We start from the raw sequence: 24,682 nt of genomic DNA, 5'->3' as shown, positions 1-24,682 counted from the left end.
ATGGCTGAAACAGGGGGCTTCTGGCTGGGTGGGAAGCGCCACCTAAGGGGGTCCCTGAAGCGGGCTAATTCCTCCTCCTCCTCCTCCTCCTCTGAGTGGGGGGAGGGGGCACTCGGCGAATCTCCGCATCCGCATCCGGACAGGAGTTGAGGCTGCGTCCTCACCTTCTTCCTCTGGGTAAACCTGATTTTCTGATTGCGGGGAGAGATGGAGCTGACGTCAGCATTCAAGGCGCTGGAGTGACTTCGGGAGTCACTTCGTCCTCAGAACCTAGAGCCAGAAGGGAGGCGGCTCCCTACCCAGCATTCACCCCTCTTGCGGCCGGGGGCCGAGGTCGCGCCATCCTGGGGCCCTCGGAAGGGGGACGCCACCACGGACGCCCCCGGCCCTCCGCTACCGGCCGTGCTACGGCGGCAACGCAGGGGCACGTGGAAGCCTCGCCCGCGATTTCCGCCCCCGTTGATTTCCGCAGTCCCAGCAAGTCCGCGTTTGGGGCGGCGCGGGGCTGCGGCTCCTGCGCCCGCACTTACCGCCGCCCCACTGCGCACCCCTCGGCGCACCCGAGAAAAGCCGGGTGTCAGGCGGGTGGGGTGGGGTGTGAACCCCGCTCCCCGGTAACCCCGACCGCCCTCCGGGCGCCTGCGGGTCCGCACGCCGGGTGGGGAGGGGCCCGGGGCCGCGGTTTTCCCGGAAGCAAGTGCGGGTCAGTGCGCGTCCCGCCGCAAGCCCCGGCTTCCGCCGCTGCGGGGTGGCCCGGCAGGGCGCGGCGGCGTCGCAGGGGGCTCGGGCCAGGAGCCAGACCCCGGGGGACGAGATGCTGCGCAAATCAGCTCCAGGCCGGTCCCGCGCCGCCGCGGCCGGGAGACCCCGCCCGCCGGGCAGGCGACAACGTGCGGCGACCCGGGGGCGGCACGGGGAGCGGGCGAGCGGCGTGCGCCGTGCACTTCCTGTTCAGTGCACGCGGCCTTCCACCGCCCCGCGCTCGCCCAGCCTGCCGGGCCGCGCCGCCCCTCGCCGCCGGCTCCCTGTCCCCGGGACGCGGCGCGGCGGTGGGACGCAGCGGGCGCGCCCTCCGGCTGGCAGGGCCGCGCCAGCCGAGCCGCCGCCCGAACTTCGGCGCGCAGCCGAGCGGGGAGCCCAATTGCCGGGGCGTTCGCGTTTGCGCCTCCTCCTCCCTCCCCCCCCGCCCCATCTCGCCCAGAAGGGGGACGGGCCGAGTTCCAGGCTCGCGGCTGGTTCATTCTGCGGCCCAGGATTATATTTACACACACACTGTCCCACTCTCGCCAGATTGTCCGCTTCGGCGCAGGCACGGGAGGGTTGTTTTCCAAAGTACCGTCTTTCCCTGCACCTGCCTTTCAGATCACCTCTGGGAACCTGTGGGAGGAGCTGACAGGGTGGACAATGTTGCTTCGCTTTGCAAAAGGAAGAAAACTTTGTCACCCAGAGGGAGACCTCTGCCACGCGTAACCCGGAGAGAGACCAAGAACCAGGACAGACTTTGGCTTTGATTTTGCATCGATGAGCCCGTAAAGAGGAAGAGGACACGTGAACTCGGCGCACACGCCGACCGCCATCCTCCCCGGTGGCGGCGGCCCCAGGTACCTGCGCCACCTTCCCTCCCCGCGGAAGTCCCCACGCGGTGTCTCCGGGGTGGAAGGCTAATCATCAAGAGCGCGCGGCTCGAGGCCGACGGCAGGGGCCGGGCGAGGAAGGAGAGGACCGAATTGCAGGAACGAGTTACCCGGAATTAACTTCTGGTTAAAGTTATGGGAAGCTCGGCCATGGACACCAAGAAGAAGAAAGAGGTTTCCAGCCCCGGCGAGAGCAGCGGCAAAAAAAATCCCAGCCAGAAGAGGCGTTCGCTGCGAGTGCACATCCCGGTGAGTGCCAGCAGCGCGGTGCCCGGCTCCCCACCCTCGCCCGGTCGTCTACCCCGGCGCCGAAGCGGTTAACGCGGGACGCCCCGCGCGCGTCGTGCGTGCCCCTCCTGTCACTTTGGGCCGCCCGGGGATGGGTGGCGGCGCGGGGTCGAGCTGAGCCGCCGATCCCGGGCTCCATCTGTCTCGGCGACCGTCAGCGGCGGCGGCACGGGAGGGGGCGCGCGGGGCGGCCGGTGGCGGGCTGGGCGTAGCCCCGGATCCCGCCTGGTGCGGGTGCTGGGGGGCGGCGCGTAGTGTTGTTTTGTTGAAAAAGGACGGTGTGGACTGCGCTCCGCGGAGGTGGAGCCGCGCGCGGCTGCCGGGGCCGGAGGGGCGGGGCAGTGGGCGGGGACAGCGCGCGGGAGGCGGGGGGGTGGGGGGGATGTGTGTGGCTGTGTAGCTGCGCCCCGAAACGGACCTTCCCCCTTCCCAGTTCCCCTCGGGGTGTGCCTGGGCCCGGGGCGCCGGCGGGGGGGGGGGGGTTCCTCTGCAGCCATTCCTTGTGCCTGTCCCCGGGAGCACATTTCGGGCATTTGGGGGTTCGGGACTCCCTAACGCGTGCGGAGCTGCCACGAACTTCAGCCCCGGCCACGCCGGCAGCCCCGCCCGGACTTTGGCGACTTCGATCGGTCTGCGGCTCGACTCTGTCCAACTGGAGGGAGCGCCGGGAGGGGGCGTGCGCCCACCCTGGGTTTTGGCTACCCAGGGGAGCCGCGGCCTTCCCCAGCGTCCCCATCGGGAAGTCAGGTGGTGGGGCGTGCGCGCAGCCCCTACGGGCACTCGAGAGAAACCCCCAACTGGGTCACGCCCCTGACCTCCACCAGCCAAGTAAATGTTTGTCCAGATACATGGACGGACGGACGCACGCACGCACACAGGCACAAACATACACACAGAGCGGTGGGCTCCGTGAAGAATGTTGGTTCTCTCCCTGGGGACGTTTAGTTCTCTCTCGGGGGATGACCGGTTCTGGGCACCGGCTGGGAGTGCGAGGTGAGTCCCACCCTCTGAGGACTGCCTCCGACAGGGCAGGGCTGGGGAGGGGCTGCTGGCCTCTCACTTCCCCTCTGCGAACCCCGTTAGGCACTTTCCTTCAGTGTTTGTTGAACAAAGTCCCCCCCTTTCCCTTCCGTGTGTGCGTACACTCCCGCCTTATAGCGACGTTGAAATAAAACAATTCACGGGAAAGCTCTTGCGAACGTAAATAGTGTGGTATGAATGTATGGTTGTCACATCTGCATCAGGGCAACTGGTTTTAAAAAGAGAGGCCTAGAGAGAAGAAAATGACACTGCCCAGTGTCAGGCCATATTGTACCCAGGCGGACTGGTGAGGACGGTTCCAGATGCGGTGTTGGGGCTGCTGGAGGGGCGGTGCTGGTGGTGAGTGCGGGACAAAGTCCGGAACCCAGAAAAAGACTTGAGGGGCCAGGCTGTGAAAGTGGGAAGGCCACGGTGTAGCTGGAATCCTCTAACCACCCTTCGTGCTGCTGGACGTGATTTTGGCTGCTTTCCACAACCTTCTTGGCATGATCCATCCCATACCAGAAGTGCTTTTCACTCAGTTGTCCCACACATGTGTCTAGTGCGCTGGTTGATGGCGAGATCAGGGGTGAAAGAGAGGGTCTCTGTCTCCTTCCTTATAGGGCTTGTATTTGCTGGTGGGACCGGGGGGGGGGGGGCGAGCTTCTTCTCGTTGACCATCTAGTAATTGCCTGTTGACCGCTGCACCGGGTTGGTGAGAGTCATACTCTAGTTGGGGAAATATGGCATTCAGACAGATGCTGGCACATGACCCAAGGGCATCCGATGACCGGTGCTGGCAGCCACTGCTTTCAGAGGGGAGAGAGGGAGAGGGGACAGCGTACTGACGTGTTCCGAGAGACATCAGACCCAGAGGTGGTAGGCAGGACAGAGCCACGTGTGAGAAGCCTGGATTACTCCCACCAGCAAACCAGCTGGAGCACCTCCGTGAGTTGGGGGTTGGATGATGGCTTCCGGGTACAGCAAAGAGCCCCTTCTCATGGAAGAAAGGGTGTGGGAATCAGAAACGGAGTGAGGCCCCATCAAGGAGGGCCCTGAAGTAAGCTTGCCAGATTTAGCAAATAAAAATTTCGGATAAACAAGGAATAACTTTTTAGTACGTGAATGTCCCATGCGCCATTTGGGATGAACTTGTGCTGAAAATATCATCCATCGTTGTCTGAAATCCCAGCTTGGGTGTCCTGTATCTTTCCGGGCAGCTCTCACTGGTCCAGTGCACCCTCAGGAAAGAGCCCTCGTGAGGTCCCTAGTGTGTCCACACAGCTTGTCTGTGCACTGAATTGGATTGAGTCCCTTTTGGACATGATCAGCCCCAGTCTTTCCCCCGTATCTGGTGCATGAACAGAACCATGACCTAGGGTGTCGGGGTGTTGGAGTCACGGTGAACCTCCCTCCCAGGCTCTGATTATCTTACCGTCTTTACTCTCCTTGCTACCAATAGCACCTGCTGTGCCCTGAGACACCAGAATGGGGGATCCATTTCCGAGGTTGCCCTAGGGCCTATGGGTTATAGCAGGTAACAGAGACCTGGAATCACGAACTATAGTAACTGATGAACTGAACGCGATGAAGGGAGAATGGCCCTTGGGCCTGATGGAGGATGAAGCCCGGCTTGGTTTTAGTCCCTTCCTTAGGTGGCCGGGCTCACCCCTTTCTGGCAAAGGGGAAGGTGGGAGAGAGGGGAGGAAGGGGAAGCGGGAGTTCGGACTCCTCTGGGGGTTGCCCGGGGCCCGTAAAGGAACGAGATGGGCGCCATGTTTAGAATCGTGGTGGGTTGGCGCCTCGCCCTGGTTCTCTTCCCTCAACCTTCCTCCCCAGTGTAAAGCAGGAATAATAATGAAGGTGGTGGGAATGGTTTTGGAAAGTAACTCCTTGGAAGCCTAGCCGTGTGTGGCATTCTGCCAGAACTTTGCCAGAGAAACTGTTGTCTGGAGAAGGTATATTCTTTTTTTTTTTTTTTTTTTTTTTGGTACCAGAAGAAGCAGCTTCTCTATTAATGCTGAAATTCATATGTCCCAGACCTTTTTAAATTGATAACTGTGGACCGGCATACTGTGGGTCTTTGGAACTGTTTAGAAGCCAGTGATAGAGCAGGAGGCCATGGGGGAGGGAAGGGCTTCAGAGAGAAGGACTCTGCAGGAGCCTGAGGGGACACCGAGGCAGGCCTGCAGGAGCTCAGGCTCCAGGCAGTGGCCCGGTATTTACCGCCAATGGAAGGCATGGGTCCCCGGGCCTCCTGGGAGAGGTGCTCCAGAAATCCTTCACGGTCGCTGGAGACACACTAAAACTAGAGCCAAGAGTAGCTGGCTGGTCGCAGAAGGTTGTGAGCACAGCACTTGGCTCGGGCAGGCCGGTCACTCGTGATGGCTTTGCCCGTGGAGGGAAGCCTGACACTGCTTGAGGCCCAGCGCCTTCTCCACGGGGGATGCGCCTGTAACTTGCACGTGACCAATAGCCTCCATCCAACCACTTCCACTCTGTTCGGGGACCCCACAAGGGGGTGGGGCATGGGCTGGACGCAGGCGGGGCCAGAGCCGCCCTTCTGCCCACCGCCGGCCCCCGGGGCGTGGAGGCCCGAGCGCCTAGAGTGCTGGCTACCTGTCACATCACTAAAATACCACAGCCTGAGCCTCAGTGAAAGGCAAGGGATGCCATGCAGTACAGGGAGGGTGTCGCTCTTGTTCTTGGCCTTGGCCTTGGTCAGTTTGTACCCCTCGAACAAGATTTGTGGAGTAGGGGTTTCAGGCAGGGTTTTCTGTGGTTCCCGGACCAGCTTAAGTACAAACACCCGTTGTTTGTTTACTACATAAAATCCTGAGTAACAGCCCAGACCTACTGAATCAGAATCTCTGAGGAGTGGGACCATGGTTCCGTGTTTCTGATAAGTTCTCCAGGTGTGTCTTATGCTTACAGTGGTGTAAATATTAAAATAATTGTTTTTCAACTTCCCCAGTGTTAGTACTGATCTCTTTCTTCTCCCCCTGTGAGTTATTCTTTCTACCTGTCTATCTGTTTAGGTATCCATTCATCCATCTGTCCATCCACCCATCCATCTACTTATGTATCTGCCTATCTATCTATCTATCTATCTATCTATCTATCTATCTATCTATCAGCTATACATCCATCCATCCATCTTCATCTGTCATGTATACTTTTCCAGTTGTCATTGGGAAGAGATGTCCTTGGCTACTGACTCTTGAACAATGGTAAGATACTTCTGGCTCCCAAATAAATATGGAAGCCCACATCCACCCCCAGCCAGGGTAGCCCAGTGCGGGCCAGCCTGTCAGGGCACAATGGAATGCTTCTTGATTCTGCCCTATGGTGCATCTTGGACGCCCTGAGTGTAGGCTCTTCTAGGGCCCAGAGTATGATATCAGGACACTCAAGCTTCAGGCGAAGCTCCCCAGTGATGGAGTCTCCAGAACTGTCCTGTGGCTCCAGGGTTTATAAATGAGGGCGGGGTACCCCTCCACAGCTTTCAGGGTGTGAGTGTGGCTGACTGGGGAGTGGGCTTCCTGAAGCATGGGCATAGCACGTTGGCTGAATGTCAGGAAGGCACAGTCGGGCCCTGAGCCTGTGGAGGGAATGGGCGGGAAGAGTATGGATAAAGAAGTCCCCTTCCTTGTGGGCTCTGCCCTGTGGCTTGTGCACACATCTCCAGGGACCAGCTCCCTTAGCCATATAAGCAGAGCATGCACAAAACTAAGGGATTTGCTGAGTCACCGTTCTGTGCCCTGGGGTGTGCCCTCGGGCTGGGATACACCCTTATCTCATCCCCCCCACCCCACTTCACAGGTGGCCCCGCTGAGAACAAGCACACCCCGCCCCCATCCCATGGTTGGATGACAGGTGGAAATGGAATGTGAGAGCCCAGCCTCTGCTGCTGGTGCTCACTGGGTCCTAGTACCCCATCTGTGGAGGGGTTCGAGACCCTTGAGCAAACCAGGCTCTGATGACCTCTGCAACTATGGATGTCATGGAGCATGATTTCAGCAAGCGGACATCTCTAGTACTCAGGTAGCAAAGACAGAAGCAGCCACCCAATATGGCTCGAATGCTCAGTATCCCGTCTTCCCACACGTCGTGTTAGGGTTTTCGTTGCTTTGCAAGTACTCCCCTGCCCTGCTTGCTTTGAGCTGGCCTCCTCCTGGGGTGAAACCCAGCAGAGCTATATTCTACTGCTAACGTCCAGCCAGAGGTAGGACTTCTGAGGTTCCTAACCCCCAGATGGACTGAAGGAGCACGGAAGCACTTGGCCCTTACCTTCTCACCCGCTCAGACCTCATCCCATAACTTCTAATTTTTTTTTTAATGTTTTTTTTTAAATTTTTTAAATGTTTTTTTTCTGAGACAGAGAGAGACAGAGACAGACAGAGCATGAGTGGGGGAGGGGCACAGAGAGAGAGAGGGAGACACGGAATCTGAAGCAGGCTCCAGGCTCCGAGCTGTCGGCACAGACCCCGACGCGGGGCTCTAACTCACAAACCGCGAGATCGTGACCTGAGCCGAAGTCAGAGGCTCAACCGACTGAGCCACCCAGGTGCCCCTTTAATGTTTATTTTTGAGAGAGAGAGAAACAGAGTGTGAGAGGGGGAGGGGCAGAGAGAGAGGGAGACAGAAATTGAAGCAGGCTCTAGGCTCCGAGCTGTCAGCACAGACCCCGACACGGGGCTCAAACCCACAAACCGTGAGATCATGACCTGAGCCGAAGTCGGACGCTCGACCGACTGAGCCACCCAGGCGCCCCCATCCCATAACTTCTAAATCGGTTTGTATCTTCTCAAACCATTCAGACAAATACATGTGCTTTTCCATGAGGCTGTTTCCCTGTTTTCTTTTACTTTTCCCATTTTTCCTTTTTGATTTGTTCAGCTCACTGCCAACGATGTTCTGTTTCTGGGCACCATTTTACTTTTATGGGGGCGACCCTGGTTGCTAAACAGGGCAGCTGTCCCTACAGAGCTGGGTTAGAATCCAGCTCTGTTTCCCCATTCCTCTCCAGCCACCCTCCCTTTGACCCAGAACAGTGAATATGATGGCACGCGAAAACACCACTTGTCTCCTGCCTCTTTCAAGACGGTGGCCCAAACCGTCTTGAAACCCCATGATGCCAAACCAGAGGTCAAATTGTCGTCAAGGTCTTTTAAAATCTAGGGCAAATCAAGGCCCATGAGGCGCAGAGCCGTCAAGAGCTGAGGCCGAGTCCTTAATTTGCTTGGTGAACTGACTGTGATCTTCCTCTAACGGGGCAGAGGAGCCTTGTGGCGGTCAAGCTGTGTCCCTGAGGCTTACCCACGGGGATCCTTAGAGACCCCACTGCACAGCGTATGCAGCTGGGACAGAGGAAGGGGTCGGCTCTTCCCGGGCCCGGCTTGGCCTCCAGGGGACAGCTGGCGTGGCCCACGGCGACATGGTTAATCCCAGCCTCACTACCTCGTTCTTCCACTGCCTACTTTGAAAATAATTTGGTCTCCATTCTTTTCCTTCCTGTTGACAGGAAGCCCTTCTCTGCCGGCTCAGGGGCTTGTCACAGACCAATCAGATATCATCCAGGCTTTGGGGTTTCTGCCAGGGCCTCTGTGTTTTGATGTACTCTGACCTGGCAGTGAGGTTGCTGGACAGTGTGCAACAGAGACCGATTTGCTCTTGGTGGCCCCAGGGGTCCAGCCTTTTTTCCATGAGGCCAAGGCTGTGGGAAGCCCTGCATCGCTGTCCCCTTGCTGCGGAGGGGGAGCACAGAGAGGGCTCAGCCGGCTGCATAGCCCAGCTCAGGACGGCACTGGGGTGACCTCCCTTTGTGCGGGGGGGGTGGGGTGGGGGGGTGGGAGGAGGGTGGGGCGATGGGGGAGCCGTAGAAAGGACACAACCCGGCCATGGGACACTGACTTCTTGCTCTTGAAAGAGAAGGAGGGCTGGGGGATGGCTGGGGATCACATTTACGGGTAGGTAGGGTTAAAGCTGGCACTGGGAAGCCAGTCGATTCATTTCTGTCTGTTTTCCAGGTGATGGGGTGGTTCTCAGGATACAGAGATGAACAGGGTTATGGGTTGAATTGTGTCCCCCAAAAGATCTGCTGAAGTCCTAACTCCTTGGTGCCTGTGCACGGGACCTTATTTGGAAATAGGGTCTTTGCGTGTGTGATTAGCCCGGTTAAGATGAGGCCATTAGGCCGGGCCCCTAACCCAGGATGACTGGCGCCCTTCTATGAAGAGAAGGGCGTAGACACTGAGGGAAGGTCATGCGAGGACGGACGCAGCTCTGGGTTCCTTCCTCTTGGTTCCACCCCTTGCGGCACGGGCCATGCGATAGCCACCGGGTCGGGGCCTTGAGGCTGTGATCACCTGGCCCCATTCTTGTCTACAGCATATTATGTAATCAAACACCCCAGAGAGATTCCTCCTCGAAATTCAGACACTGCTCGATGGGTAGTTTCATTCATAGTAGCTATGACTGATCAATATCATCGACTGTAAGATACCACCTGGGATGGCAGGGTTGTCATCAGATTTGGCTAACACTGATGGACCACTTGCCATGTGGCAGGCCTGTATTTTTATATAAGCCACCTCTCTATCTCACCAATCAGCCTACTGTTATCGGTGTTCCTAGCCTCACCGTAGACAAAGGGGGTAGGCTGTCTGTGGCTCACGGCTATTCTAGCCTAACCCACCTAGAAAACTCTCGGTTGTGTTTTCATTGGGTTTTTGATGTCTCTGCTTGGCCCCACTCCAGCCCCGGGCTTTTGATGGCTCGAGACCAGTCCAGGCAGCGTGGCAGCACGGGGGTGGGAGGTAAGGACTGCTCAGTAGGAAGGGGACACCACCCATGTGATGGGCGCGCGGGAAGCGAAACACCTGGTCTGGACAGCTGCCCTCTAGTGGTTTGCCAGGTCTCAGTACACTTTACGTGGCTCCTACATTTTTATTTCTACTTAATTTTTTTTTGAGAGAGCACGTATGCTCGCGTGCACGAGTGTGGGAGGGGCAGAAAGAGAAGGTGAGAGAGAGAATCCCAAGCAGCTCAGCACAGAGCGCGATTCGGGGCTCAGTCTCAAGACCATGAGATCACGACCTGAGCCAAGATCAAGAGTCGGACGCTCAGCCGACTGAGCCACTCAGACGCCCCAATGGCTCCTACATTTTTTAGAGGAAGGTCATTGAAAGCAATTCTTTATCTTTCTCATCTCAAAAAGAAACAATCCACCTTCTATAATTTCATAGCTCTTATTCTGTAGGTCTTTTTCATTTTTTTTAAATAATAATTGAAATAATGGAATATTTCATTTTTTTTTAATAATGGAATACTAAACCAGGAATTGGAAAATCCTGTGTCGAGTCTTCTGCCAAATAGCCACAGAACTTTCTCTTGGTACGTCAGCAGACGCTTCGCGAAGGCCTGTTGTGTGCCAGGCACTGTGCAAGCCTCAGAGAGGACAATTGTGACCTTCTCCCGACCAGGCTTAGAGGCTGCAGAGGAGCCTTGAACACCTGTCACCATATCAGTTCACCTGTGCTGCCATCCAAACACCCCAGGGGCGCCTGGGTGGCTCAGTTGGTTGAGCCTCCAACCTTGGCTCAGGTCACGATCTCGCAGTCTGTGAGTTCGAGCCCCGCGTCGGGCTCACTGATATCAACCTGCTTCAGATCCTTGGTCCCCCTGTCTCTCTGCCCCTCCTCCGCTTGTGCTCGCTCTCTCTTAGAAATAAACATTAAAAAAAAACAACCCAAAACATAGTGACTTAAAACAACACACGTTTACTATTTCTGAAGTATATATAGTATATATAATAATTAGTATTATACGTAATCAACATATTGATTATATTATTACGTAAGTACACGTTAACATATAGCTATATAAATATAACCTATTGACATGTTATTGAATTATAATATGTAAGACGATATGAAGGTCTTAAGTGGGTTTATATATTACATAATAATGTTATTTAATAATTAATGTTACATAATTAATATATACTTGTTTTAATTATGTAACTAACACATAGAAGTGTATTTAGTATATAACGTGTATGTGTAATTCTTCTATGCTGAGATCGTGTACGAGGATTGCAGTCTGGGTCTCCACTGGGCTCCAGCGAGGAAGCAGGGCTTCCCGGAAGACAGGTGGGCTCCAGGGGGCTTTGAGTGACACAGGAGTGGTGGAACTGGGTCCTCGAAAAGCTGGGCATCTGACGGGGTCGCCCAACCTTCCATTTCATCACCGGAGACGGGCGAGTGTCAGAGGTGCCGTTTGGCTCGTGGGGAGAGGTCAGTGCCAGGAGGACAGAGAAGTTACTTTCCTTGTCACTTTTCTCTGCTTGTGAAGTGTATTTTGAGATTGACATGAGTGTGGGGCACAGGAAATAGAATGTTCTCAGCTCACAGAGGGAAATGCCGGGCAGCTGTACCAAACCGGTCTCAGGGAGTAACCCAGCCAGGTGACTTCCCTGCCAGGTGCCAGAGAAGGTGGGGGAGCTGACCGGGAACCCCTCAGAATGAAGAGGCAGCCTCAGGAGGTTAAGGGACTTGCCAGAGGTCACATGATTGGCCAGGGCCAAAGCAGGGAGGACAAACCAGGTTTCCTCCTGGAGGGATGCTGGGGAGTGAGGCGAGCCTTTGTGGCAGGGAAGGCGTTTGGAGAGCCACAGTCCCATCTGCCTGCCCCACTGTGGCTCTCTGCCAGAGTGACCTGCACCTTGGGTTAGATCAGAAAACAAAGTCAAAGCAGTTCTGTTTTCAGTGGCTGAAAAAATTAATTAAAAAAAGAATTTATTACCATAATAAAATCATAATAAACAAAATGCAGAAGCTTAAGGTCCAACGGACATATTTGGTTGTATGCCTATTTAATGGTGAGCTACCCTCAAATGATCTTTGTTACTCTCACCTAAACATTGCTCTTAGCTAACGATTTTGGGCCTCTAGCTTTGGTCCTCTGGTGGCGGGGGAAGGAAAGAAAGCCAGATGGGGCAGAGGGAGAAGTTAGACTGTGCAGGAGTCACAACGAAGACCTTAGCTGACCCACTGGAACATTCTGGAACCGGGATGGTCCTTCAGAGTTGTCCTGGATTGGCGCAAGGGTGGCCAGACTTGTGTCTCCTTAATTAGATCACATGCTCCCTGAGGATAGCATGCGTCTGTACTTCCATGCCCTTGCCCCTGGGAAACCACCTCCGTGCGGCCAATTCGAACATTGACATTGAGGATATTGGTGAGGAAATGCAGAAGCCCGAGTAACTGGGGGAAAGAAAAAAATATGAGCAGTCTTTGAGAATCCAAATGCTTGGTTCCCTCGGTCTGCTAATTCTGAAAAATCTGGGTGAATCCATTATCTACAAATCTCATGAAAAAATAATTTTCAGGCAAACCATGTTTTGTTGGTTCAATAAAAGAGCAATTTTTTAGGAACCTTATTATATTCGTTCTTTTTTCCCTTCATCTCCGACCTGAGAAAGTTATTTGGGCTTTTGCTCAGGCTAACTGACTGGTAAGCGCGTCGTAAATATGTCAGGCGGTATTTTAGATGGCGTCGCGATCCTTCTCTGATTGGAACCCGGGCCGGCACCTAGACGGACGTAAGATGCCCTCACAAGCAGCGAGGGAGGGGACGGTTGGCCCAAGGCCAGGTACCAGCCTCTTGGCCTCACCGCCTTTGGACCAGAGGAGGGGGGAGCCTCCCCCACCCAGGCAACAGACACGGACTTAGCTGTTATTTGTGTGACTGTCTCTAGAACAGAATCCTTTGCGTCAGCAGGGAAACCGTGGTGGTTTTCATCTGTTCTGTGGAAGGGTGTCGTGGTAGGGGGTGTAGGTTTGGGCATCAAAGGCCAGCGTTGCAATTCTAGTGCTACCATTTGTTCAGTGTCTTTTGGGCCATTTGCTGGTATTTTCTGAGCCTCAGTGTCCTCACCGGTCAAATGTGGGTAATAGTCCCCACCTCACAGGGCTTGGAGCGTGGACCTTGAAATGAGGTCCAGGGGGAAAATCAAGAATGTTGGCTTCCCCGCTCCTATAAAGGGGACCCATGGGTAAGATCACCCTAAGAATATAGTTGTGCCACCACCCCACTCCAGGTTTTCTGGGAGAGTCCCATGGTAAGATAATTTTATTCTTTTCAATGGAGGTGATTCTTAATTATACCTTCCAACGCGAATTTGTTTGTTTTTAATGTTTATTTAATTTGAAAGAGAGAGTCCGAGCATGAGCGGGGGAAGGGGCAGAGAGAGACAGAGGGAGACACAGAATCCGAAGCAGGCACCAGGCTCTGAGCTGTGAGCACAGAGCCTGACGCGGGGCTGGAACCCGTGACCCTTGAGATCATGACCTGAGCCGAAGTTGGACGCTTAACGGACTGGGCCACCCAGGTGCCCCAGGTGTGAATTTGTTTTTATCCCTTGTCATGCTGTGGCTAAATACATGCACGTATTTATGTCGCAGATCTCCTTAGTTACGGTGAGAGAGTTCAAACGGCCAAGGTGCTGTGCCCGCAGGGAGAGCCGGTGTGGGCCGCAGGGGCTGAGGGGTTGAGCCCCTAGCTGAACACGGAATGATCATGGAACATAGGCATGGCCTCTGCCGGGAACAACAGCTCTGGGTGGAGCTGCTGGGAGCTGGGCGGGGGTGCCGCACTGTCCCTTCTGTCTTCCGGTTCATCCCCCGTGAGGTGAGATCAACCCCCGCCTGCCTCCCAGAAGGACTTGGGGACCGTGTGTGATTCTCAGGCATAGAGTCTGTTTTGTGTCTGTTCCTCACAGGCTGCTGATGAGTCCTCGATTCGGAGAGGGATGGAGGCATGTGATGGGGCGATGAGGCTTCGACGGGGGCGGAAGGGCCCCCCGCCCAGGGCTGGCATTTCGCGCTACCTGCCGAAACCGCAGGGGCTCGCCTGCCTCCTGTCCTCCCGGCCCTCAGTCCCAGCAGGCAGGGCCCGGGCCCACAGTGGCAAGACGGTGACCGCATGGCAGAAGGGAGGCTCCCTCCCAACCTCACGTCCGTCACGTCTGACACGTCCGTCCGCCGGCTTTGATGGCTCGGGCCGGTCCTGTAACCAGAGATTTCCCTCTGCTGCCCTGATGACCCCTGTGGGCACAGGGGTCGGTTCCTTGTCACCCAGCTCAACACTGACCCCCGACAGAGCTGCACACGTACCCCTGGCGTGTTAGCACCCAGTCCTCACGCACCAGGGCGCAGTTCGGGGGGCCGGGAGGAGGCCTTCCTCCCGTCCCAGAGGCCGACGGGGTCGGACGGGCGGGGCCCAGCGTGGTCCCGCCGCCTACGTGGGGACTCGCTGCCTAGCTGGTGGGTGGCCTAGCAGGTGCCATAGAGAAACACGAAGTGTCACGGGCCACGTGGCTCTGACAACGCAAAGAGCGGCGCTGGGTGCTGATGCCAACTGCGGGCCCGCTTCTGGGGACGAAGCCTCAGGCGGGCGGGGACACGAAGGCCCGTCCCCAAGGTCCCCACCAGAAGGCCCCCGAGTCATGCTGCGGGTCAAGCGCCCATTCGCCGTGGGGGTGAAAATCCCGGGACCGAAGACCCCAACGGGTTCCTGGCGTCCTTGGCTTCTTTCTTTAGAGAGTCACACGTCTCCGAGGGGGGCGATCCGCGTCCCACCCTTTTCCACACGCACGCGGGACTTCCTGTTGAGAGGAAGAGAAGGCCCGGACGACCGCGGCCACCGGCATCCCCTGGCGGGCACGGCTCAGAAGTAGCCCAGATGTCACTTCCCCCGGGGTCGGCGGTCCTGGGCGGTGCGGTGTCCCCTCCCCGCAGAAGCCTCAGGAGTCTGTTCTGTGACAGACGGGAGAGACGCTGACCTACATCCAGGTTTGCCTCAGAAGGCTCTGGTTCACTCCCCAGTGGAATTTATGTTCCACTGGTCTTTCTGGTCCCCCAGGGCACCCACATGTCCCGGCTGGGCTCTCGGGTGGACAGACTCAGACTCGGGGACAGACGCGTGGCTATTCGGGGAGGAGGGAGTGAGGTGCGAGGTGGTCTCACGAAGGCCTCAGCGGACACGTCAGAGCTGTGCTGGGTCAGTCAGTCATCAGATCAGGGCCGGCCCTGGCCCTGGACCCCGGGGCCCCCTCAGCCTGGACGCTTGTCCCCAGGGGAGGAGGAACAGAGGTCAGAGCTGTGCTGGAGGTGGGAGGGAGGGGTGAGGTCTGCCCCGCACCGTGCCGTCTGGGTGGCATATGACTCAGGGTCGGCCTGGAGAGAAAGGAAGGGAAACAGTGGCTGATGGACGACGGGGCAGTGGAAGTGGCTGAGGCTCGCCGCCGAGCCCGGTTTACTTACCGGGCGAGTCCTATGGGTGCCCCCATTCTGCAGGTGGGAATCCGTGCACGGCAGAGGCCGGGCTCCAGGCCCGAGCGGTCTGGCACCTGAGCCCCGTGCTGAGCCCCCGTGCCTTATAGCCCCGTGGTCTGGGGGGCCGTGCGCCCTGAGGACACGAGAGGAAGGGGTGAGCAACCCTCAGTCCTTGTTACAGGCTGACGGCAGACGACTGAGTCTGAAGGCTTTCTCTGGGCCGGCTGACGGGTCCCCCTTGGGCCCAGCTGCTCTGTGGCAGGTGACGCCCCAGTGCTGAGCTTGTGTGCCTCCGTGGTCTGTAGCGGGGAGCCAGCCGGCAAGAGAAGAAGCATCCTGAATGCCACGCGGGCAAAGGAAGTGAGTTTTCCCCGCCCTGGACCATCATGTCATCTTGTATACGGTGCCGTCCTTCCCCTGCCCCTCGTCTCGGCCCAGGACAGGCCCTGACTCTCCTTTGTGGCCTCCGCTTCTAACCTGCCTATATTGTCCGCACACATCCTCCAGGGCAGTGGCTGGTCCTTGGCTGCTCGACAATGGATGGGTCGCAGGGTTTTTCCTAACGTTGCTTTCCCGAAATTACACTGTCTGTGGTCCCTCAAAGGGTGCCCTCGTTGTCAAAGCTGAAGGACGCAGACAGGCACTCAGGCCGCGGGCTTCCCACCAGCCCTTTCTCTTGTCATCTGTTCCCTTTTCCCCCTCCTTTGCTCTATTTTCTCTCCTCCTTTGTGTTTCTTTTTAATTTTTTTCCGTTTTCGTCCGTCTCCCTGCCCTGAATCTCTTCTCATCCTTTGTTTTGTTTCTTTGGGGCAAGGTTTCACCAGGCCTGAAAAACCTGCCTCCTGACCCAATTCTCTTCCCTGGGTTACCACACCCGCCGAGAGGCACTGGTGAGCCAGGTCCCTGTGGGGACACTGCCCCTCGTGCCGCGAGGCTTGCCTGCTTCTTTCTTCACCCGTCAGGTCACTGCTGAATGAAATCATGAGATACGTGTTTACGGGGCCCTCCGTTAGGTGCTGGGCATCTTCATGGCCACTTCCACGGATTCTGTCGCTTAACACTTCATCAACCCTGTCTGGTTCATATTATTCCCCCCATTTTTACAGTTGGGGAAACTGAGGCTCAGGTAGACTGAGTATTTGCCCATGAGACACAGCTGGTGAAAGGCACATGTAATATTAAAAAAATTTTTTTTAATGTTTATTTTTGAGACAGAGAGAGAGAGAGAGAGAGAGAGAGAAACAGAGCATGAGTAGGGGAGGAGCAGAGAGGGAGACACAGAATCCGAAGCAGGCTCCAGGCTCCGAGCTGTCAGCGCAGAGCCTGACGCGGGGCTCGAACTCACGGACCGTGAGATCATGACCTGAGCTGAAGTCAGATGCTCAACCGACTGAGCCCCCCAGGTGCCCCGGCAAATGCAATATTTGAAGCAGGTGTGGTTGCCTCCAAACTCTTACCCTGTAAGATTTCTTCTCATTACCCCCTGCAAGTCCCAATGAGGTGGTACAGAGGGTTCTAGAAAGGCCTGCCCAGGAGCTGCATGCATCACAGGATGGAGATTGCCTGTCACCTGTGCATGTTCCTAAGGACCCTTCCTTAGATTCCGGGTCTTGTCAAGGTCCTGACCAGGAGATCTGGGGCCCTGGGTTTCCCACCTGTTGTATCTCTAACTAGATGAGCCCGTGGCGCGGCCGAATCTAATTTGCTTCCTTTGTAAACGAGCAGGAAGGATGCCCACCCGTGGGCCGTTTGGAGCCTAAAACGACGTCCCATAAAGTGCCTCGCCTGCAGCAAACTTGAATGAATTATAATTATGAAAATCTCTTCTTCATTTGTTTGGCTGTGATGTTGGATAAGCCCCAAGAGACAACGTGTGGCATGTGCCTGCCAGGGCCAGGACTCGTGGCTGTGGGGGCAGCATCTCTCCGGACCTGCCCCGCTTGGTTTTTCTGTGGCCGCTGTTTCCCCTCCTCTCGTGTGCTTTAATCTTGCTGCGTTGCAGCGTCCTTTCGGTCATGAAGACAGGCTATAAATAAGTTCTCACTGGGACTCGATACATTCTTTTTTCCTTTTTCTTATAAATTCTAGTTCAACAAGCAAACAAACAAATCTCCGGGGGGGGGGGGGGCATGCCAGGTGGGGGTGTGGAGCTGGGCCCGTTCCTGGTCCTTTTTATTTCTGCCCTCACTTTTCTTCCCTCCTCCCACCCGCCCCACTTCCCTGATGGCACATCCCACACGCACCCATCTTCCTGCTGTCTCCTTGGATGGTAGAGTGTGGACCGTGGGGTGTAGACAGTGGGGTTTCGATGGTGGTATGCACGGACAGTGGGTGTGGGTGCCGGGGCGCACGGACGGGGGGGTGTGTGTAGTGAGGTGGCTCGATCCCAGTGCCCAGTCTCAGCCCAGGAAGAGCAGGGGCCCGCAGCCATCTCGAGCTGGGCAGAGAGGCCGTCCCCTGCTGGAACTCTGTCCTTTCTTGCAGTGTGCCCTTGCGTGTCCCCTGTTCCATGGTCTCCCGTGCGCTCATCTGTCCCTCAAGGTGCTGGTTCGGGAATCACGGGAGATGGGACAGGAGGACAGGGGACTCTGGTTGCTGACAGTCCTTGTGTCTGAGTGCTAAAACAGCCCTGTCCCCTAGGACCCAGGAGAGCCGAGTCCCAGCTCCGTTGTACAAGCTCAGATGGGGTCACCTAACCCCGGTGGACTTCATTCCAGAAGGTCTTTAAGACCCCGTGAACCGTCGGGCTCAAACATCAGGTGGTCGTCCTTTCCGGACAGAAGCCAGATCGCCCCTGCCTGACCCTTGCAGAGATGGGGGGGCGGGCACTGCCTGGATGTCGCACACGGTTCTTCTGCTCAGGGGACCCAGATCTACCTCCACATGCCCACGCCGTGCCAGGGGGACACACACGGGCGCTCTTTGGGCAGGGGCTCTCCGGCCCCAGCCCCCCACGGCGCTGGTGGAGGTCGAGGACCGTGCCACTCCCAGCCTCACACCCAGCCACACGGGAGCGTACGCTTCCGGAGCCCTAGAGAGAGGGTCCCCTGAGTGCAGGTGTGCACGTGTGTGCGTGCACGTGCGTGTGTTGTGTGCAGACAAAGAGAGACGGAGACAGACGTGTAGATACCCACATACAGACGCCGAACGGGAAACGATGTTTTCTGGAGTTTTTAAGTTGAATCCAACCGCTTGGAGGTTCATTTCGAATACGATCTTTAGAGGAAAACCTGCCAGTGGCTGGAGGGGCAGGAGGCCTTTAGGACATACACAGCATGGCCAGGTCGTAAAACGAGAAGTGAGCTGGGCTAAAGGAAGGGGATTTTGGGGCTTCGATTTTGCGGCCGATGATCTGAGCGTCGTCGGGCAGACGGCCGGGCCTGGCCTTGAGGCCACAGTTTCCGCGTCTGTGACGTGAGGGGGCCTGGATTCGGTCGTGGTTCGGCGGGGCCGGAAGCAATGCGACGGGTTCTCAGGAAAAGCCTGGATTGGGAGGGGAAGTCTGGGTCTGAGTCACATTTGTCCCCCTGTCATCTTCGTGCCTCGTTTCCCCGATGGTGAAAAGCAGTTGAAGATAGGAGGTTAAACCAAATGAAATATCCAATATTTGACCATGTTTTTTTTAACCTCGAGAATGATAAGCCTAGAGTTCAACCTAATATCTGATCCACCTGCCCTATAAAATGGTTGAAACTGTCGTTATGAAACAAGCGATCTAAGAATCATCTTTAAAAAGCAAAGTCTCAGAAATGCAAATTATTTGATTGACGGCCCTGGCATTTTGGTTTTCCCCCCTTTGCTGAAATCGAGTGTTTCTCTTCCTTCTTCTGGACTCCCGCCGAGCGGCCAGGCTGTGGCCCCGTGGGTCCCTCCGTCAGAGGCAGGCCTGCAAACAGTGAGCCCGCATGCAGCCAGCCCTGTCGGCCTCGTCACAATTGTCACCTACTTCTTCTTTTTCTTTTTCTAATGTTTATTTATTTTTGAGAGAGAGAGAGAGAGAGAGAGAGAGAGAGAGAGAGACAAAGCACAAGCAGGGGAGAGACAGAGAGAGAGGGAGACAGAATCCAAAGCAGGCTCCAGGCTCCACACTGTGAGCACAGAGCCCGATGCGGGGCTCGAACTCACGGACCGTGAGACCATGACCTGAGCCGAAGTCGGACGCATAGCCGACTGAGTTACCCAGGCGCCCCATTATCGTCACCTACTTTTAAAAAGTTGAAGAGAAAAAGTTGTCACGTCGCGTCTCCCGGGGGCGAGCTCTGCGAGGGGTTCACGAAACAGTGACCTCAGGCCAGATTCCGGAGGCACTCGGTGTATCCGTGGAATGCTCAGGAAGCCATTGGAGGCAGCCGCCCCCTCCCCAGGGTGAAATCAATCTAGTCCCCAGCTGGAGCCGCCGAGGGCGGGCGTCCCTCCTCCCGCTGGTGGGGGCTGAGTCGGGGCCACTCGAGGCTCTGAGATGGAAAAGAGGAAAAGCTGGGGTCCTGGCTTTCTGGGGGGAGGAGGTGAAGATCTGAGCCGTGTTCCTGTAGGGCGGGGGCCCTTAGGGTGACAGCATTACCGTGGGAGCCTCGGGGCTCTAGGGTGGAATCTACACTCCTGGCCAGAGCTCTGGACCTCATAAGCTGGCCTCGGCGGCCCTGATGCACCTCGTGACAGGCGACGGATGGAGTGTTTCTCCTGTGCCCTGGGCTGGCGCTGGGCTAGGCCGGGCAGGACAGATGGCTCCTACTCTCCCTTCCTAAGGCCGCAGCCGCTCCCACCTCCCAGGGGCCAGGCCGCCCCGCCAAACGGTTCGCAGGCTTTGTGCAGGTGCGGGGTTCCCATCTATCCATCCACTCATCGGTGCTGATTGACGGTTTGCTTTGAAGCGGGTGTTCTTCTAGACGCAGGGGAAGGGAGGGGAGAGGTGCAGGAGACAGGCAAGGCCAGCCTTCCCATGTGGGTCACCGGAGGGCTTCTCTGGGCCGCGACTGCTGTCCCTGTGCCCCAGCTGAGGGGAGCGAAGGTGAGCCCCTCACCTGGGTCGACATAGGGCACGGCCCCAGCGGGAAGCCAAGGCATCCAAGGAGTGAGTGTCAGAGGTGACAGGCTTGAAGGTACGCTCAGTTTATGGAAGGTGGTGACACAGGGTAAGACACACGGACGTGAGGTATGGAGGAGGGTCTGTGCAAAGCAAGGCTTCTGGTGCTTTTTTCCAGAAGCACCCACCCCTGGTACTCCTGACACATGAGACCGCCCCCACCCCAAAGCGTCCGCGGCCCCGAGCCCCAGGAACGCGTTCCAGGCTGTTTGCTTTAGGGCTCCACGGGGTGTCAAGGGTTAATGGTTAAGGATTTGACAGTAACAATAAAACTGAAGCCTGTAATTTCTGCTGAAGGGGGTGGGGGGGAATACGGAAATTTCCACTTGTAGCCGACTTTGGAGAGAAACATCAACATCAGAAAAAAACAGCTCGCCCACAACTGCCGTGTTTATGATGAATATCCAGGGCCCGGCCAGCGACGGAGGCGGCCCACTCGCGGCGAGAGGGGCAGAAGTTTCCAGAAAAGGGGGAGCTGCTTGGCAAAAGCAGAAGCAACTTGTTTGCAGAGGCCCCCGACTTGCCAGCCTCAAACGGGGAAAACTTGTTCTTAGCAAAGTGCCCAAGTGCATTATGTCAGCAGGAAGATGCACTCCCTCTCCGGAAAGTTTGTGGGTTTGGCCTTTCACAATTTATTGTCATCACCAAGCTGAACTCCAGCCTTTGCTGAGGTTTTTTTTTTTTTTTTTTTTCTTTCCTCCCTTTGCTCGGTGTGTGTTTGTTTTGTGATATTTCCCTACCAGGCCATGAGAAGTCTGCTAGTTAGTGGTTGTCTTAGGGGGAAGAGTTAGAAGTTCTTTGTTTCTCAGAATAAGGTGTTCAGACAGAGACGAAAGCATTTAGCACGAGCCCTGGCCGTCACTGCTGGAGGAACTTGCGCCCCCCGATCCGTAGCCCGACTTATTTCTTGGGGGTGGAAGCAGGTGGAGGTCACGGCCTCTGGAGGCAGAGAAAGTCTTGAGGGTTCCTGATTCGCTGTTCTAGAACTTGGCTTCCAATCTGATGATCGTCAGCCGCTGTGACAGGGGATCAGGACGCCTTCCCTTTCCTCCTCGGCCCCGAGTGTCTTTCTATGCTTCACTGGACAGATAAGCTGGCCAGGTGGGCAGGCACTAGGGACGGGCATGGGCATTTTTCCGGGACACAGGACAGTGCGGTTACCATGAGTGCAAAGGCGCTTGGGGGAAAACTCAACGGTTTCGGAATCTGAACACCTGAGTTCACATCCAGGCCCAGGATGCCTCCGCTGGCTGCGAGCTTGGGCTGGTTTATCCCAAGAGGACGGTTGCTTCTCAGCCTCAGTTTCCCAACCCTGAGAGACACGGAATATTCACCACATCAGGTTATTTGGAGGCAGAGCACAGGACAAGTCTCCTTATGCCCGGTGCTCCTTTCTTCCCTTTCCGAGTTGGAGTAATCGCGTGTTCTCTAATCACTTAGCGGTTTAAATCAACAGGCAAATTGGATCTCTTCTTCCAGGAGAAACCTTCTGGAGGGGTACCTTCCGTGGTTCTGTGTCCCGTCCTGCCTCATTTCAGCCGGTCTGTGGTGCCAAGGGTCTCAGCCTCACTGGCACTGCCCTCCAGTGCCCGGGGTCCCCAGGCTGGGCACCCTGCCGCCCAGTGGGGCCCGTCTTTGGGACCGCTACGCTGTCCTCTGGAAAATGGCAGAGCACTGGGGAGGGAGCACGGCCAGATTCCCCGACTAGCCCTGCCCAGACATAGCAGGTGCGGTGGGCTGAATCGTGTCCCCCCAAAAGATACGTCGGAGTCCTCCCTCCCCTCCCCCAGTACCTCAGAATGTGGCGTTATTTAGAAAGAGGGTCATTGCAGATGGCTTTGGTTGTGATGGCAAGGCGGGCCCCTCACCCACTAGGACAGTGTCCTTTTGAGGAGAGGAAACACAGACCCACAGAGAGGAGGAGGCCGTGTGAGGACGAGGCAGAGACTGAGTGACGGCAGCCACCAGAGGCTGGAAAAGGCAAGGGAGGACTGTCCCCTCCAGGTCTCAGAGGGAGCTCTCCCGCCTCCGGATTTGGGACTTTCAGCCTCTGGAACGGGGAGAGAATACATGTGTGTGGTTTGAAGTCCCCCAGCGCGTAGTGCTGAGTTAAGGCCACCCCGGGGCGAGGACACAACAGTGTTGGTGTTTCTTTTCACCCTCTGTCTTTGGCTCTCCTGCCCCTCCAGCCAGAAGCAAATGGACATGGGGGAGAAACTGAGGCATGCAGCGCCTTGACCCAGCGCTTCCCCACCCGTCTTCCGGGATCCCGAGATCACTCGGAATCTAGCAGAAGAATTCAAGGAAACGGGTGCGTCGCCAGCACTGCCCGAGCCCCGAGGGTGGGAGAGAGCTCCAACTGCTAGAACTTTCTCCAGAGCCACTTCATCAGGAAATCCTTTCCCCGAGCAGAGCAGCTGGCCTCTCGAGGCCCGAGAGCGAGCCCCCGGGCCTGTCCCCGCGGCTCCGGGCGACTCCGCCAGCCCCCCGCCCCTTCCTCGCCTGCCCTGGATGTGAAGGAGAAACGAGATGATGTGTGCAGACTGCATTTGAACTTCATCTTCGAAGTTATTTATTATCCTTGGTTTTGTTTTCTCGTTTCGCGACCATCAGAAAATGTAAGGGGTTTGTCCGAGGTTTCGTCTGGTCGGGGTACAAAGGCTGAGCGCCGAAGCCTGTCCTTTGCCATCTGGCTTTGCAGCCGGGGCTGGGGGGTAGCGTGAACCCTCGCCACAGGGTCTAAGGGCCAGCGGGCTGCTGGTAAATGGTTAACAACTGGCTTAGACGAGCGGTCCGGATTTGGGATGCTTGTTGATTGCCTGTGTGCGCTGTGTCACCTGCCCCAATGGGTCCCTGCCAGCGTGACGTCAGAGGGGTGCACGGCCTCCTCTGCTGACCCCGACCACAGAGGAAGGAAGCCTCGTGTCTAAAAGGAAAGCCACGGGGCGGCTGGATGGCTCAGTCGGTTAAGCGTCTGACTTCGGCTCGGGTCACGATCTCATGGTTTGTGGGTTGGTGCCCCGTGCCGGGCTCTGTGCTGACTGGTGCGGAGCCTGCTTGGGATTCTCTCTCCCTCTCTCTCTCAAAATAAGTAAATAAACTTAAAAAAATAAAATAAAGGCAGCAATAAAAGGAAAGCCGCTTAGAAAGACTTCCCATGCAGGGCAAGAGGAAGGGGGTGCTGGGCGTGGGGCGAGGGCCAGGCCAGCCCTCCCAGGGCACATTGTTGGCACTTGGCCACTCCGTGTACCAGATTAGCTCATTGTCACTGTGGAGGAACTGCGTCTTCAGGGGATGACAAAGCCCCAGGTCAGGCATGGAGATGGGGGGGGGGGGGCCAGTCCAGGGGGGTATAACCTGAGCAGGATGCTCCAACCGGGGTCTCAGTCTTCCAGGGCCTAAGGAGGACCAGTTCTTGGACAGAGAGGCCGGGCAGAAGCGCTAGGGGGCCGCCGTCCCCCAGTGACGTGGCTTGAAAGAAGGAACAGAGCTGGCGATGAAAGGTCACCCAAGACCAGCTCCCCTAAGTCACATCTGCACCGGGCAGGCCCCTGGCTCCTACCCGTCGGCCACACCTGACCCGTGCCCGGGGGGAATTTACCAGCAGCCCACGGGCTCCCCTTCGATGCCTTGCCAAGGAGGGAGCTTTCTGCCAGCCCCCCCTCCCGCAGCCGCAACTGGTGCCGTGTGCCCACCGTGACGCTACGTAGCCAGAGGCCCCAGCCTCGGGCCTCAGTCTTCCTGCAAGGTCACGGTGGTTCACTGGGAGGTTCCATGCCCCGTTCACCCATTCTCCCCTGTAGGCGCCCCCTCCCGCAGGCACAGGCTTTGCACACAGCAGCCCCCTCCCCCACACTTTGCCCCCAGGCCCACTTTTATTATCACAGCCTTGATGATCCCCCGAGAACAATTCAGCAAGCAGGTAGGGACTCACGTTTGTGTCATTAAAACCCAAATCCCCTTGCGAAACGACTGGGCTCCGTTCCCAACCGTGCTCTCTGGGGGGCCCTCTTCATCTATGACCACGTTTCACGGAACAGCCGTGGAACCGTCCTCGGCTTTACAAACTTTGTAAAGTGCAAATGCGGAAAAGGTATCAGAACATACTATTTCCCGGGGCGCCTGCGTGGCTCAGTCAGTCGTGATCTCCCAGGGCGTGGGTTCGGTCCCCGCGTCGGGCTCTGTGCCGACAGCTCGGAGCCTGGAGCCTGCTGCGGGTTCTGTGTCTCCCTCGCTCTCTGCCCCTCCCCCGCTCGTGCTCTGTCTGTCTGTCTGTCTCTCTCTCTCAAAACTAAAGAAACATTGAAAAAAATTAAAAA

The 24,682-nt window shown here is 56.7% G+C and overlaps 1 protein-coding gene across 4 annotated transcripts in view; it reads left to right on the top strand.

Moving 5' to 3' along the window:
* Window positions 1-927: 927 nt before the first annotated feature.
* Window positions 928-24,682, top strand: part of PRKAG2 (protein kinase AMP-activated non-catalytic subunit gamma 2) — a 256,749-nt gene continuing 232,994 nt past the window's right edge. For 2 of the 4 annotated variants that reach the window (XM_053898677.1, XM_053898676.1), the window contains exon 1: window positions 934-1,883. In XM_053898677.1, the coding sequence (XP_053754652.1) occupies window positions 1,770-1,883 (114 nt within the window). In that variant the 5' untranslated portion in view covers window positions 934-1,769. Of the gene's footprint in view, window positions 1,884-24,682 lie in introns of all 4 variants that reach the window. The other 2 variants (XM_053898674.1, XM_053898675.1) reach the window with 2 other exon arrangements.

This window comes from Panthera pardus, unplaced genomic scaffold (genome assembly GCF_024362965.1).
Source record: "Panthera pardus isolate Hobbes unplaced genomic scaffold, ASM2436296v1 HiC_scaffold_9, whole genome shotgun sequence".
NCBI lineage: Eukaryota > Metazoa > Chordata > Mammalia > Carnivora > Felidae > Panthera > Panthera pardus.
The sequence above is the reverse complement of the archived record's forward strand: the minus strand, read 5'-3'. Positions and strand labels throughout refer to the sequence as shown.